We start from the raw sequence: 16,193 nt of genomic DNA on the forward strand, positions 1-16,193 counted from the left end.
TAAAGGGAGAAAAGCGACGGCATTTGAAAAGAAAAAGGAAAGTGCTTTTCTTTCAAAACAAAGCCCCTTCTCATTTTTCGATGATTATCGTGGCTAAAATACGTGAATTGCATTTCGAACACTGGTTGAACACTCATCGTATTTGCTAGATCTGCTCCCCAGCAATTTTCACTATTTCTTAAGCTAATTACGGATAAAATTCCGTATTTGACGAAGGTCGAAACTTGTTTAACAACCCCTTGCCTCACTATATGTTATGAGAGACCATTATCTGTCTAATAGTCACATTTCGATGTTACCAAAAGAGATTATGAACTACTTTTTTAACATTTTTGTGTGTTGTAGTAGTAGTAAGAGCTCCAACTGCATACTCTTCTGTTCACGACTGTCTATCACATTTATACTCAAACACCAACTTTTTATCATGTCTTGATACGGCAGTTTCCCCTAATAGACCAGCCTTGAACTTGAACTTATTGAAAAAGGAAGAAAATATAAAAAAATTGGAAGAAAAAATAATTTACAGGCGGTCTGAGGTCACGAAGGGGAAGAGGATGAGTTCTTGAGGGTAAAAAACGGTGTTTCAGAAAATTTACCATGGTAATAGTAACATTTATTCTTTTACACCATCAGAAAGTATAGATTTTGACGAGCAAAAAACTCACCTCTTAAAAAAAGCTGATATTTTGACTTTTCGATTGAAAAATAGGGTGCTTTTTTGATATTAAGTAAAAATAAGGTGTAAAAATTGAATATTTCGAATCAATTGAATTACAGTCTGTTTGGGACAAGTCAAGTTTTCACAAAATGTCGTGAAAAAATGTTTTTCGTAAAAGATAAGAATAAAAACTAAAAACTTGGTTATTTCAATTTTTCATATACATTTTGAGGTTATGTGAAAAAAGTGCAAATAAAAAAGCTGTGTATCTTTCCATAACCTACAACTTTGCTATTTGACGTTTTTGGATAGGACTTGTAGTTTTGCGGGAAATCGAGATAAACCATTTTTTACCCTTAAAAATTCACCCCCTTCACCTTTCCGGTCTCAGATCACCAGTGAATTATTTTTCATTTCATTTTTATGATATTCTTCTCTTGTTCCAATGGGTTTGATTGTACAATTTTTTTTTTGGACCCTGGTCTATAATGTATCTTTAAAAATTTGTTTTCGAGTCAACACTTTTAAACCTAAGTATTTATTCATCACGCCTTGTTTGACACGATCCTTGAGACTCTCGAAGTTAGTTGGGCTTCATACTATGCAGTCTATACGGAAGAGGTTCCAATGTGATTTGATGATAAATAATAATTTTGATTTATAAATGGGTCAGGAGCGGAGTTATTAGCAGTAAAAGATACGTGTACAGGGTGGGCGACTAAGAAGGGCCGTAGGCAATATCTCTTCAAGGGAAAAATCATAACAAATGTATTATTTTCTGAGGGAGTATTTAAAAATATGCGATTGAAAGAAAACAAATTTGAAATTTACCCAATTGAGTAGCACTTTATATACGATAATCGAATTCTTCAAGAAATGTAAGTCCAATCTGGGGAAAGTGGAAATTTTGTTATGAAAAAATGCCTGAGTGTTTGGTAAGATTAAAAGACGTGATACACCTTTTATACAATAGATAAATACCGTTAGACATCATCAAAACACTCGAAGACATATATAAGGAGAACAAAATACCGGCCAGAATAGACGGACGACTTACAGAGGAAATAAACATAGGCACGGGTATAAGACAGGGAGATTCCTTAAGACCCTTACTTTTTAATATCATAATGGATAAAAAATAAAGGCAGTCAAAAGGAGGAAAGGCTCTATGATGGGAAAAAAGAGAAATAAAAATTCTCTGCTATGCAGATGATGCTATCCAATGGCAGAAAGTGAAGACGACCTACAAAGATTGGTCCACAAGTTTAACATGGTAGCAAAAAAGCTAAACATGGTAATTTCATCCCAAAAAACAAAACACTGGTCATTAGCAAAGAACCGATTAGATGTAAGATAGAAATTGACGGTACCAGCATTGAACATTTTATGAAAACTAACTACTTAGGCATCACACTATCAATCTAAGGAGAAAAACAAATACAGAAAGCCAATAGAGTAGAACGGACACGTCCGAGACACAAAGAATGCTAGAAACAGTTGAGATGAGAATACTGAGGAGAATCAAGGGGAACACATTGAGAGATCGAGTAAGTAGCGATTACATTAGAACAACATGTGATGTGGAGAAGATTAACGAGTTTTTGTTCAGCAACATAAAATATATAATTTCTAATCAATTCAATTAGAAATATAAATGGCATTGTTCTAGATATTGTGATTTCTCTCAATAAATTTAAACGGAAGCATATAAGTTTAAGTAGTTCTTTTGAAAGTGAACTAAATTAACAGTAAAATAGCGAAAACCGCATGTCGATATCTTTCTTCTGTCTCGAGATATATGTACAAAAGCTCTAACATCATGTTTATAAAAATCGGCTTAGCAGAACCCTGACTACAGACATTTTTTCATAACAAAGCTCTCACTCTCCCCCTCTTAATCAGGCAAATTTTGAAAAATTTCACTTTTTTAATTCTTAACTTTCAAACTCGGGGCCACTTTTTCCCCTAAAACTGTTTATAGTTGTCCAATGAGTACGTATTTTAAGGGTTTCTTCAAAAGCCCAAAAGTCTAAAAGCTTAAAAGCCCAAGTGAGAATATGTACTATCAATATTATTTTTGACTACCACTAAAATAACGTTTGACTTCATATTAAATTGGTGATTATTTTATATTATTAGTTATTAGACAGAACGAAGATCTGTCATGTTTGATTTATTGTGTAAGAATAAAAGATGAATATGTAGCTGTTGACAGATGGGATAACCAATAAGCTGGTCGGATGTAAACCTGAAGGCGCAGAAGACGAGGAAACGGTACTAGTAAGAATATATGGAAGAAAAACAGATTTGATTATAGACAGGAAAGCAGAAAAGAGGTAAGAATTTCCTAAATTGTCTAAAACGTTATCATACAAATAGAATAATACTAGAATTTATAATTTTAAAGTATTATTAAGACTTGCGGATTAATCTTTGTAAATATTAAACATTGAATTAAACATATGCTCGTTGATAATATCCTTGTATTAGAGTAATTTTTAGGCAATTGTCATTTTATTTTTATATCTCACAACTGTGACGAAAACTTGGAATAATTTGTTCGTAAAAATTTACGCATCACCAACTCAATAGTTGGTGTATAGATCAGAGGTGTCAAACTCAATTTTGCAGAGGGTCATATATTAAATTTTGAATTCGTAGGTGGGCCAGATTGAAAATAAAAAAAAAATAAACTGAATTATTATAATATTTTATTTATTAAATCATATAATTATATAATATACGGTTCTAAAATCGTATCAAATTCTGTAGTGGCATAAGATTGAAATAAAAAATTTTGAATAAAACAGAATTAAATAATTTGAGAGTCATTAATTGTTCTTTATTCAGCTTATTCTATATAACAAATATTTGAATACTGAATACACTGTTTACACCACCACTACACCAACCCTCACAATTACACTGTTTGACGTGCGTTTCGATAACCAAGTTATCGTCTTCAGAGACTGAAGCTAAACTGAAGGTAAATAAACAGTCTCCGAGGACGATAACTTGGTTATCGAAATGCGCGTAAGGCAGTGCAGTGGTGATGTAAACAGTGCATTCAGTATGAATATCGCCAACGGTTCCAGAAATTCCAACTTAATTATTGTAATATTGAATATAAAAATTCGATTTTTTAAATTATAATGATATTAAAAAAATTGATGAAGTTCTGAATTAGTATAATAGTACAAAGAGTACTTGAACATTTGAAAATAATTCTGTTATTAGTAATGAATAACAGAAAAAATTGTCTAGACGTATGCTGGGAACCAACAAATCTGAACCTACTGATGTGTGATCACATTATTAAAATGGATCGTGTCGAGTAACGCACGGTGTTTAGATACTTATCTTTTAAATAGTTGACCTCTACGCAAATTTACAAAGAGACAATAGTTGAGTTTTTGATCCATCAGTATGCAAAAGGACCTTAATTTGCCAATTTATATTAAGAAGTACATGGGACGATAAAAAATACCAGGTCTGTCATTGTAACTGTCACAAAATATATGCAATGGGCCAAAGGTCGATTGCATTTCAAGGACTAAGGTACTACAATTAGCTTCAAAGAGAGACTACAACTCTTAGTGTGAACAGGATTAAAGTGGAACTTCGGAAGCTGATTCAGCAAAACTTTTTTAAACTTATACACTACCCAGCTTACAGCAGGTATTATTTACCTATTAGGCTGTTAGGCTCGGTTCACATAATAAACTTGCCCACTGTGTGGCAAGTATTTAATATTACAGCCTTCTGAATGTCGACGTTTTTTGGTAATCCCAGTTTGGTAATGCTCATGCAGGGTCTTTGGTACGACGCCAGTTGCTAACATAATAACTGGAACTATTTCCACATTTTCGCTATGCCACATCTGTTTAATTTCAATTGAAAGATCCGCGTATTTGTCCCGTTTCTCGTGGTGTTTGTTGAGAACGTTATAATTGTTACATCGACAAGAAGGACTGAATTGACTCTTCTATCAAACACCATGATGTCAGGTCTGTTATTCGTCACCTGTTTATCGGTGATAATGGACTTATCGTAGAATAGTCTAAAATTGTCATTTTCGAGGACCTTCTACGGTTGGTACTTGTAATACGGTGTATAGGTATTCAGAAGACCGAGCTTATTGGCCAGTTTGATTGTTCGGATTATTCTCTTGCTCTGCGGTATGATTTTGTACTTATTATATATCCTATATCCGGCATGAATTCTTCGTCTTGTCTCTTTCTTTGTGTGTCGACTACTACAAGGATGAGGTCATTAATCTTAACTGATTCTTGTTTATTAACTTCGTTAGTTCTTTCAATTTCCATATATTTTGTCTTTTTCTGATCTATTTTCCTTTTATTTTACCTCTATTACAATTTTTTCCAATGTGTCTTCAAAACTTTTTCGGTCCCATTTATTTCAAACTCCTAGATGCTCCTGCCTTTGTCATTACCCTTACTCTAGAATTTAGAATAGTCACATTTTCGCCAATCGTATCGACTTTTGCAGTTTTTCTATGTTCTTTATAATTGTCCTCCATTTCATTTTGTCGAATGCTTGTTTGAAATCGATGAATAGTATTTGTATGCTAATTTTTCGATCACTCATTTTATAGTATGTATGGCATCTACTGTTGATACACCCCTATTTCTGGTTCCACTACTTTCTTCAATATTTCATTTATTATTGTTGTTAGTATTTTATATATGGTATTAAGCAAACTAATACCTCTATAATTACTGCATATGTTGGGATATTCTCCAGTAGACCAGTCTCTCGGCATTATTGCTGTTTCCCATACTGTTTAAATGATCTTGAATATTTTGTGCCTTAGGTTATCTCCCCCATATTCTGCTGATTCACTATTTTGTCTAACTTTCCTGTTTTGTTGTGTTTTAGTTCGTTGATGATGATATTACATTCCACTTCGGTTTTCCTTCATTTTCTAGTATTGTACCATAATCATTTATATCATCTTCTTCCTTTAATATTTTTTTTGAAATACTGATTCCATACTTTTTCTTTAATATTTGGTGTAGTTCGTTTTATATTTTGTTTCTTTACCATCCTCCAAGTTGTCCATTGTCATTAAGTCATTTTATTCGCTTTGTTTTTACGATCTTTGCGTTCTTGCTTCTTATTTTTCTATTTTTATCTTCTTCTATGGTTCGTAGGCATTTCAATCTAGTACCTTTTTTCTTTTTAATTTTTATTGTACATTCCTGGTCGTTATTGTTTCTTATACCTTTTGTACCAATGACTTCCTGCGTTGAATTTATAACACTTTACGTAAGAGTCATTCCATCTAAAATCGTCTAATTAGCAAAGTCGACTCATTTTAGATTTTGGTGTAACTTTGAGAAACTCTTTTCTAGGGTCCCAAAGAACAAAATTTACACGAGTTTGATTTTTACAAGCGCTTGTTTTCGCCTATTTAAATAAAGACTTTTAAAAACCGATATTTTTAAGCCTTATCAACTTTTGCTACGAAATTTTTCTGTTTGAAACTATCTGCATGATCAAGATGGAATTTATAGTGGAAAAGATAGTAGTTTAAGGGTAAATGAAGATGATTGGCTCAGACGATTCCTTTGAATAATAGCAGCGTGCTGAAAATGATTGTTTTTTAATCATTTTTCGTGAATATCAATCAACTCTTTGGGACCCTAGAGGAGAGTTTCTCAAAGTTACACCAAAATCTAAAATGAGACGGCAACAATTTTTTTTTTCAGACGATTTCATATGGAATGACTCGTAAAATCTTTCCATTGCTCGTTTCAGTTTCTGCACATCCCGTTTTCTACTTTTTATTGTCCTGTTCACTATATTTACTATTCTCAATTTTATTCAGATTATTACTGAATGATGACCAATCTCAACACCTGTTCCTCTGATCTTAAATCTTGTATCATCTTTGATCTTCTTTTTGATATTAAGACGTGATCTATTTGGTTTTCTGTGGTGTTTTCTATTATCATCCACGTAATTTTTTATCGTTTCTTATATTTAAAACAAGCGCTACTAATTTACATGTTGAACTCCTTGTCTAAGTCAAAATATCATAGTTAATGAAGTCATGTGCGGTAAATGGATACGTAGATTGTAGAGTTCGAACGTTTTTTTTCCTCGAAACGCATTCAAAATTCTAGAACATCGAAAGACTATATAAACTTAGTTTAAACTTTGAAATCAATCCTGAATGAACATTACTGTATGATGAAATTTTTAAGAATATCGGTGTTCATTTTATTAAGTTATTTTCAGAAACATGATTCTGTTGAACAAAGCTGGAATCGCTCCAAACCTGTATGCTTCATTTACAAATGGATTAACCTACCGATTCTTACCTGGCATTACATTAAATAACAAATCAGTAAGAGATCCAGTTATCAGCAAACTAGTCGCGAGACATATGGCTGTATTCCATAAAATTAAACCGAGTGAAGATAATAGAGATACCTTCATATGGGACAAAATTACAAAATTCATAGAATTGGTACCGGACGTTTTCTCTGATTCGGACAAAAATGAAAGGTAACGATATAACATTAAAATTCTCACTTAGGTTATATTTCCTTTGTGGATTTCCATCTTTAGCAGTTTTGATACTGTTAAAGTACGTAATTAATCAAACAATCACTTGTAATAATAGGATTTATTGCCTGTTAATAAGATTAACAAAATTCACATCTGTTCAACCCAACCGACGGGGCCCCCCATGTGCGTAAGCAAAAATTAATAAAAACTCAAATTTTTTGTATTTCACAAAATGACAAAAGTCAAAAAAGTAATTTATTTTTTTCCCGCTTAAAGCGGGCGTTCAAAAGTTGTTAACACCCTACATGGGTTAACGTGGGCGGCGAGTTTTCCTCGTTTAAGAGAGTAGGGTAACTACTGTTTTTAAAAACAAAAGGCGAAAGATAACGAAGCGTTTTTTTGATTTAGCACAAGAGAGAATTTCAGACCCGGAATCCTATTTCGAAGTCAATGTTTAGATATATTAATTTCTGAAACTAAAGAAAGATTTGAGAGCCTTTGAGATCTGAGTAGTATGTTCGAAATATTACAACCGGAGAAATTTCTGTCTTCTTCATCAATTGATCTTTATGACCAATTAAAGGGTCTAAAAACATACTGAAATTCTGAAATTTAAAAAATTCAGTTTGCCGAAAAAAAGGCAAAGAGAATGTATATTTAATTTGAAATTGTCTGTAAAAATTTTGGAAAAAGTGACAGATAGATAATTACGATGAATAAATATTTATTCAACTTTCTGCAATATTTTTTCTTTTGCGAGAAATATTTACCCTTCCTAACCCCCCCCCCCCAAACAAATTTTTTTATGGGACCCCATCAAGGCCCGTTACGCTTCTGATAAATCTAATTCACTTTTCGACACGCCTCCTTACATGTACAGGGTCATTCACGACGAGCTGAATCGATATGTATATGGAAAAGTACTGGGAAGAGTGTTCGGAAAATTTGCCTGTTTCCCGAAATTCTATTTTCAGCTAAAATAATTTCAGTTTCCTGAAACTTTCGATTATACCGGAAATGGACCCAAACTTCGATATTTTAAATGGAATGCTATGGTTTTTATTAAATTTTTGGAATCTACGTGAAATTTGGAATACGTGAGGAATAGTATGCCTAAAGTCCAACATTTTTTTATTATTTCACATTTTCGAAATTTTTGGACAGATGCAGCCCTCCACTAAATAAATTATATTTCCAAATTTGAGTGAGTCAGGTCTAATACTATTTTTGAAATTTGGACAAATAACACTTACAGCTTTCATATTCTGTGGAAACCTTGATAAAAATGTATATAGGGTGTTCAGAAAATGGTGCCGAATTTCGATATCTAAAAACTTCGAAAACGATTTTTTCAAATAGCAACCCTTATTTTTTTCTTTACCATTGGATTCTACGCTTTAAATTAAGGGGACTTCGCTAAAAACAAAAAACAAAAGCTAACATATTAACAAACAAACAAACAATGAAAACAGCTTGACGTGTAAACGTTGCAAAAGTGTTTATCATGTCCCGTTTAGGATTTATTAATGAAGATTATTTCAATTTGCTGGTAATATACGGGGAATGAGATAGGGTTATCCTAAACGCATTTTTTTTGGTCGCTCCAGACAATCGACAATTGACAACCATGAAAATTTCAGTTTTTTCAAGTTTCTACAAAAACCGTTAATTTGAGATGTATGAAGTCCCCTTAATTTAAAGCGTAGAATCTAATGGTAAAGAGAAAAATGGGGGTTGCCATTTGAAAAAATTAAGTTTTTAGATAGCGAAACCGGCGCCATTTTCTGAACACTCTATATACATTTTTTTGAAGGTTTCCACAGAATATGAAAGCTGCAAATGTTATTTGTCCAAATTCCAAAAATATTAGACCTGACTCACTTAAACTTGGAAATATAATTTTTTTAGTTGAGGGCTGCATATGTCCAAAAATTTCAAAAATGTGAAATAATTAAGTTGGTAAGAATTTTGTAGTCGTTTCGTTTCAGCAAGACGGTGCATCACAGCACTTACGATACTTTATGAATAAACTGTATTACAAATTACCAGTTCTAAATTTTCCTAGTCTAGCATTGTAGCTAGTTTCTTTTCCTTTAACTCTTTTATCGTTAATCAAATTAACAATCAGCCTAAACTGTCTGTTTCTTTTATTCTTTTTTTCATTAAAAATTCATCTGATCTTTTTTCTTCGGTCTTCTTACTGTTTCATATGCATTCTCACTAGTTGGTATTTCGATTTCCTTTAAGCATTTTCATAGTTCCTTGCTATCTCTAGTTAAATAAGCCTCCCTCAGATCTATGTTTATTAGAAATAAAACTATTCCTTCACGATTTTCCCTTTCTATCTTACAACCCTATGCTCTATATAATATAAGACTCTAGTATACTTGATATATGATTTTAAAACCAAATATCTAGAATTTTCCAGTTTTTGGTGTAGGGGTAGTACCTATATAATTTTTCTACCGATATTTATGAACTATTTGTGTTTTCCATGAGTATTTCTTTCTTTAGCCATTCATTTTATAATTTTTTGGGTTTATACTCTATGGAAACGTTACCTGTTTTTATTTTGTTTATGGCTTTTTCATTTTCTTCTTTAGTTATTTCTTCTTCTACTTCTCTATTTCATCCTTTTTCTATGTTATATTTTGGAGTGGTACTATTATATTATTTTTCTACGCCCACACTATCGTCTTCATTAATTTAACAATAACATACACTGAGATTGAGACCCCATAACATACAAGTGGTTTTTGAATCCGAAATATTTAAATTTAACAAATATATGGGTGTACAAAAAGTACAGTACGTTACGCGTGTTGTAGGCCTGTTAGGCAATCGAAAACTTTTCCAAACAGAAATTGAATTACTTATGACTTCTATTATATACAATTCAATGTTCTTTGAACATCTCCTATTTCCTTTTTCGTCTGGTTGTGGTTATCTTTTATTGTATTTGTTATTATTTTTTTTTGTTCTTTTTCCTTCCAATTTTGTGACTCTTTTAACTCATTCTTTTGCCTTATTCCTTATTCCATATTCTTGTGTTGTAGTTAGTATGTATTCTTCGCATACTCATTTCTTTTTTTTATCAGTTCTGATTTATTTCACTAATAGATTCTTTTGATTTGCTTACTATTTGTTGGTTAACCGCATTAATTACTGATTCTATAATTAATTATTTACGTTGTAGTTGTAATCAATAATAATATTTGAACAAAACCTTGTATTTTAGCATTTACTTTGAAAACAGAATTTCATTATTATTAAAAAGTTATAAATGGACAAAATATGAATACAAGTCGACTCTTATGCAATATTTACTTTTACTCAGTTTTTTTTTTCGTTTCAGGTACATAAAAAATGTCCCCCACAAATCCATAATTGAGCAAGAAGTATACAAAATGAGACAAATAGTAGAAAATTTAGGAAGTCCGATTGTTTTCTGTCATAATGACCTTTTATTAGGAAACGTCATTTATAATGAACAAGAAAACAAGGTTACATTTATAGATTACGAATATGCAGCACCCAATTACCAGTCGTTCGATATTGCTAACCATTTTGCAGAATTTGTAGGTAAGGCGATGTTGTTCAGTGATTGGAATTTGTGTTTTTGTTTGTCCAATATCAAAAGTACATACATTTTTGTAATCTATAGAAACAGTTTTGAATTAAACGAACAACAGTTTCCTGTTGAATAATACTAAACTGTAGCTTTTCGGAAACTCTTTCAAGACAACATACTACGCGATAACGAATATTTTCTTTTTCGAATTCACTTGGAAAGGTTTCGACGCACGAGAATGGTCCCAGAAGATCCCGACCTGACCTAGAGATGGCGGTAGTTACTAAAAAATACCACTGTATTAGGAAATACACAATCTATACATTATATGTTTCAAGCTTGAAGACACCATGCTAGATAATATTTGTTTGGCAGCCATCAACAGTGAATTTGGAAAATGGAAAAAATGGTATTCGTCATGTAATACAATACTTTTATTTAAAAAGTATTAGCCCAACCAATATAAAAGCTGAACTAGATTCTACTCTGGGTGAGACAGCTCCTTTGTTATTAACAGAAAAATATTGGGTAGGAGAGTTTAAACGAGGCCGTACGACCTGCGAGAACAGCATCGCAGTGGTCGACCAAATGAGGTGACGACTCTAGAAATGTTGAAAGAAAATCCACAAAGCGGTACTGGATGATCGTCGTTTGAAAGTGCACGATCAAGCAGACATAGTAGGTATTTCAAAAATTGTGGTACTTCGCATATGAGAGAGCTGTGCGCAAGATGGATGCTGCCTTTGCTCATAATGGAATGAAAACAGCGTCTTTAAGAAGTTTCCATCGAGTGTTTGATAATTTTTACACAGAAATAAAGCCGAATTTTTGCGATGTTTCATAACTATAACGTGGGTCCACTTCACAACCGAAACAAAAGAAAAAAAAACAATTAACTGAAAAAGGAGAACCGGCTCCAAAGAAAGCGAAGACCGTTCCATCTACAGGCAAGGTCATGGCGTCGGTTTTTTGGGATGCGCGGGGGATAATTCTCATTGACTATCTTGAAAATATAAATCAAACGCAAACGAGCGCATTTGTCTATGGAGAAAGTATTGTTTCATCAAGACAATGAACCAGCGCACACATGCGTTATTGCAATTGGCAAAATTAATGAATTGAAGTTTGAATTGCTTATTCATGCACCCCATTCGCCTGATTTAGTCCCATCGGATCATTTTCTGCTCCCAGACTTGAAAAAATGGCTCGGTGGTCAAATATTTTCTAACAATGAAAAGTTAATGCCGGTAGTTAAAGGCTATTTCGAGAAGTTTGACGATTCTTATTATAAAAATAAATGAATTTATTTCCAAAATATTTATGCATTTTTCACTTCGACATTTTCTTTTAATTGTTATTTATTGTTTTATTTTGGAACGCTGGTTACATTTAATACATAACTGTATACAGTTAGAAGGTAGAAGTAGATCCAGATCATATCTAAAGATGTGGACTACTGTAGGAATCGGTACATTAATAGGTTGATTAGATTGCTGCCGTTATAAATCTTGTACATAAAAAATATTAATATGTGATTTGTGAGGGAACTTATTGATCTATAATCAATTCAATGACTCAAAAATTATTAATTTTGTCAATGGAAGTTACTGTGTTTCTTAAATTTGTTTAATTTTCAGGATTAGATAAATTTGACTATTCATTATACCCTGACAAAAAATTCCAAACAAGCTGGATACGTACATATTTAACAGAATTAGAAGGAAGGGAACCAACAGACGAACAAATAGAAACAATATATGTTCAAGTAACTAAAACAGTGTTACTGACACATATATTTTGGGGCATATGGTCATTAGTACAAGCGGAACACTCAACTATAGATTTTGACTACATGGGGTTAGTATATATATTTTAATTCTCAATCGTCGATATTGAAATTGTAAATTTGACTTGTTGAGCATATCAATACGCTATACAAAACAGTATTATATATTCTATTGTGTGATAATATTAAATATACTGTTTTAGGCCTTAGAAAAATAATCTACAGTTGCTCTTTTTATATAGAAATCTAAGCCCAAGTATGAAACTAAAACAATAACCTTAAGGCTATACTTCAGCTGTCAAAAATATTTCTTGCGTTGGATACTGCATAATCTGATACTTCAGGATATTTAAATCAGACATGATTATCAGGAGTAGTGGATTACGATCCCAAGGAATGATTTATAATAACAAAAGGCAAGTCCTGGCATATGCCGATGACTTGGACTTGAAACTACAAAGAATGTTTTTATTGTTTGAAAAAAAGCTTACGTGTCAATGAACAATTCAGTTACCACCATTTTTAATCTATCATTGACCATTAACTAAATATTTGGCAAAAACCATATTGAAAAAAGTTTGTAGCGCTATAATTAAAAACCTAAGCGTTATACAAAAAAAGTTTCAAATAAAAAAGATGGCAAATATTATTATCTACAATAACGATTTCTACAATTTAATAAAACATGTTTTTCAAGCTGACGGTTGAAGTGAAGCCTCCCCCATGACGCCCACTTGAATTTACATTCAGGGAACACCCCTGAACATATTAAAAAGAAATACCTGTTCCCCCGTACATTTTTTACAAGAGAAAACCCGGCTTTTGGCCTATACATGGAATATACGATTAAGTTGTACGTAATTGTATACTTGTTACCTTATATTTTAGTTTGAATAGGAGATCCATTCCTTTGATGGGTAATTCTGTTTGTACTTTGACAATACAGAATCATCAATAAAATATCTAACAATGTGAAGGGCTCATTTAATTTAATCAATTGACGTATTGGTAGAGAAAAAATACTATTTTTTTTCAATAAAACTTGGAGTTATTGCGTTGTTCAGAATTTTTCTATTACGATAAACAGTGGAAACACTGCCGAAATTTTATTACTACTTATCTTAATACATGAAGCTTCGATACTAATTAATCGAATTAGATGAAGTGTTAATAACTGCTGATATAAAAATTCATTAACCTTATTTATGATTTCATTTCGTACATAATGCAAATTTATATGTTTAATTACATTTTTTAGATACGCTGCTGTACGTTTTAACGAGTACTTCACAAAAAAAGATAAGTTTTTGAATCTCGAAGCATCTAGCTGATTACTTTATATCCTAAGATGTTCTTTGAAGAAGCCATTTGCGTCCAGACCCAGAAAACTTTATTTAGAAGATAATCAAGCAGCTAAAGACATATTCTAAGTGAAATGATTAGTTAATAGAAATCGATTGTTTTATCTTGTTGATTTACTCAAATAGTGTATTATATTGAAGAAAATATGTTGTATATTGTAATAAAATCAATTTTAATAATATTTTTGGTTTTATTTTGAATTTATACGGAGTCTTTGAACAGAACCGATGTACAAACAATGCGATTATTAGTTCTGGAATAGTCAAGTTTCGTGTGAAAATAAATCATCACATTGTTTAATAAAGTGACATTCTATTTTTGGAGTGAATTTACCTCTGCAGCACATACTTTTTTCTCAATATACGATCAAACTGTGTAGTCCCAATAAATATTTAATATTTATTAAAAAAATAATTTCACGTTTTTTTAATCATATATATTGAAAATATTTATAGTTTACATCTAATAAACATGCCTCACATCTATTAAAAACAAAAACTATAAAAAATATCACTTTAAATATCAATTAGCTCTAATTTTTCTTTTTATGAGGGGCTACACTTTCTCTTTTTAAAAACCAACAGTAATCACCCATCATGGCCGAATCCCAACGTCCTTGATACCGAATTTCCATTGTTCTAATATTTTGGTGGAAACTTTCACCTTGCTCATCACTGGTAGCTCCCAAATTTTCGGGAAAAATGTCAGATAACCCCAAATCACGTGCTAAATCATTAAACTCACTTTGAACAATCAAATGTGGCTCGCCGGAACTGGTACTTGGAGTAAAAATAGGGCGGTGCATTGTTCTTCTGAGCTTCCTGATCATACGTTATCTCCAGTATCTTCTAAAACAATATTTTGCGGACCTAAAGACACAATCGGTACTGGTAAATTTTCGTTATGGGAAACAGATATATCAGACGGCAAATTTGGATACTCTCCTTTCTTAGAATAACCTTCAGTCTTTGTTAGACAAAAATAGCAGACTTCCTAACATAACCAATGGAATTGCAAAAGGCATGCTTTCTTTTCTTCCCATTCATCCACTGCACCATTGACACGCTTGCGATTTCAACATAAATTCTCTTTGCAACTGCGGTTCGTATGACTCGACATTTTCGCCTTTATAATCACTATGTTATTTTTATGTTTATTATTCTGAATAGTACAGTTCAGGTATTTTTTTCGGCTATAAAGTTTACCAATATTAACGGCCCCTTTATAAAATTACTTACCTGTTAATGTAAACAGGGATAATTAAGCTATTGAAAAGTGGTACGTGTTAGGGCTTAATAAATATTTTTTCTAAACTAAACAACAATCGACTGTATGGGTCTTTTAAGACGAGTAAAATCCAACAAAAGTTGTTCGTGCACGAAGTACATATATCAGAGCAGGAGTACGCTACCTCTATGTTCTCAATTTTTTTGTTAATAGAGCATTTTTGTAAGTAGAAATATTAATTTCAGCCTCGTCATCTTTTTATATTTTTTTCTTTTCTACTGGTGGATCCTTTGGTCTGTTTTCTGGAAAATTTTGCATATCCCAATATCAGTATTGGTGGTGGCATGAGTGGCCTTTCTGTTTGAAACCATTACGTGTATTCTGAACAGATGCGGCTTTTCCATCGCGCCTTTGATGATCTATTAACCAATTAGTTCCAATAAGTTCTTAGTGGAACATAGATACAAACATCCAAGTGCCGTATTCTATACGTGTAATGTGTCGGTGAATACGACATATGAATACCATTTTCTTTGCAATTTCGCATGAGCCTCAAAATATTTCAACCACTTTACAAACACCTCTTTGTTCATCTTTCCTATTTCTTGTGCTAGTTCAAGAGTGCCGGTGGGAGCTTTATCAACTAGTCCGTTTTTCATGTTCTTCCTAATTTCTAGAAAATATAATAAATGGTGAAGTGAGTAACAACACACATTCAAACCTCTCTCAGAACTGGTACGATATTTTTCCTGCCTTTGGTATCCAGAATTTTAATAATAGTAATGTTTATTTAGAACAGGGGTTCTCAACCTTTTTTGCTCCACGCCCTCTTTAGAATCCTGAATTTTTCCCATGCCCTCTACCCCCGTCCACCCACCATATTAAGCACATATATCGCCCAAGTAAGAAACGTGTTGGACTAGAAAAAAAATGGAATTTCATTTTTAATATTTTGTTTATTGAATATAAATTGAAATTAAAATGCATATAAATTGTTATTAAGTAGTCAGTAGGCAAAAGTTCTAACAGCCACTCTCGTATTAACATAAAAT

At 32.3% G+C, this 16,193-nt stretch overlaps 1 protein-coding gene across 7 annotated transcripts in view; it reads left to right on the plus strand.

The window, feature by feature from the left end:
• The window catches only part of LOC130901990 (ethanolamine kinase 1), a 37,453-nt gene extending 23,358 nt beyond the window's left edge, over nt 1-14,095 (plus strand). For all 7 annotated transcript variants that reach the window (XM_057813752.1, XM_057813749.1, XM_057813750.1 and 4 more), the window contains 5 exons: nt 2,864-2,994; nt 6,923-7,192; nt 10,551-10,777; nt 12,404-12,623; nt 13,811-14,095. In XM_057813752.1, the coding sequence (XP_057669735.1) occupies nt 2,864-2,994; nt 6,923-7,192; nt 10,551-10,777; nt 12,404-12,623; nt 13,811-13,883 (921 nt within the window). In that variant the 3' untranslated portion in view covers nt 13,884-14,095. The remainder of the gene's footprint in view (nt 1-2,863; nt 2,995-6,922; nt 7,193-10,550; nt 10,778-12,403; nt 12,624-13,810) is intronic.
• The last annotated feature ends 2,098 nt before the right edge of the window (nt 14,096-16,193 follow it).

Source organism: Diorhabda carinulata, chromosome X, assembly GCF_026250575.1.
Source record: "Diorhabda carinulata isolate Delta chromosome X, icDioCari1.1, whole genome shotgun sequence".
Taxonomy (NCBI): Eukaryota; Metazoa; Arthropoda; class Insecta; order Coleoptera; family Chrysomelidae; genus Diorhabda; species Diorhabda carinulata.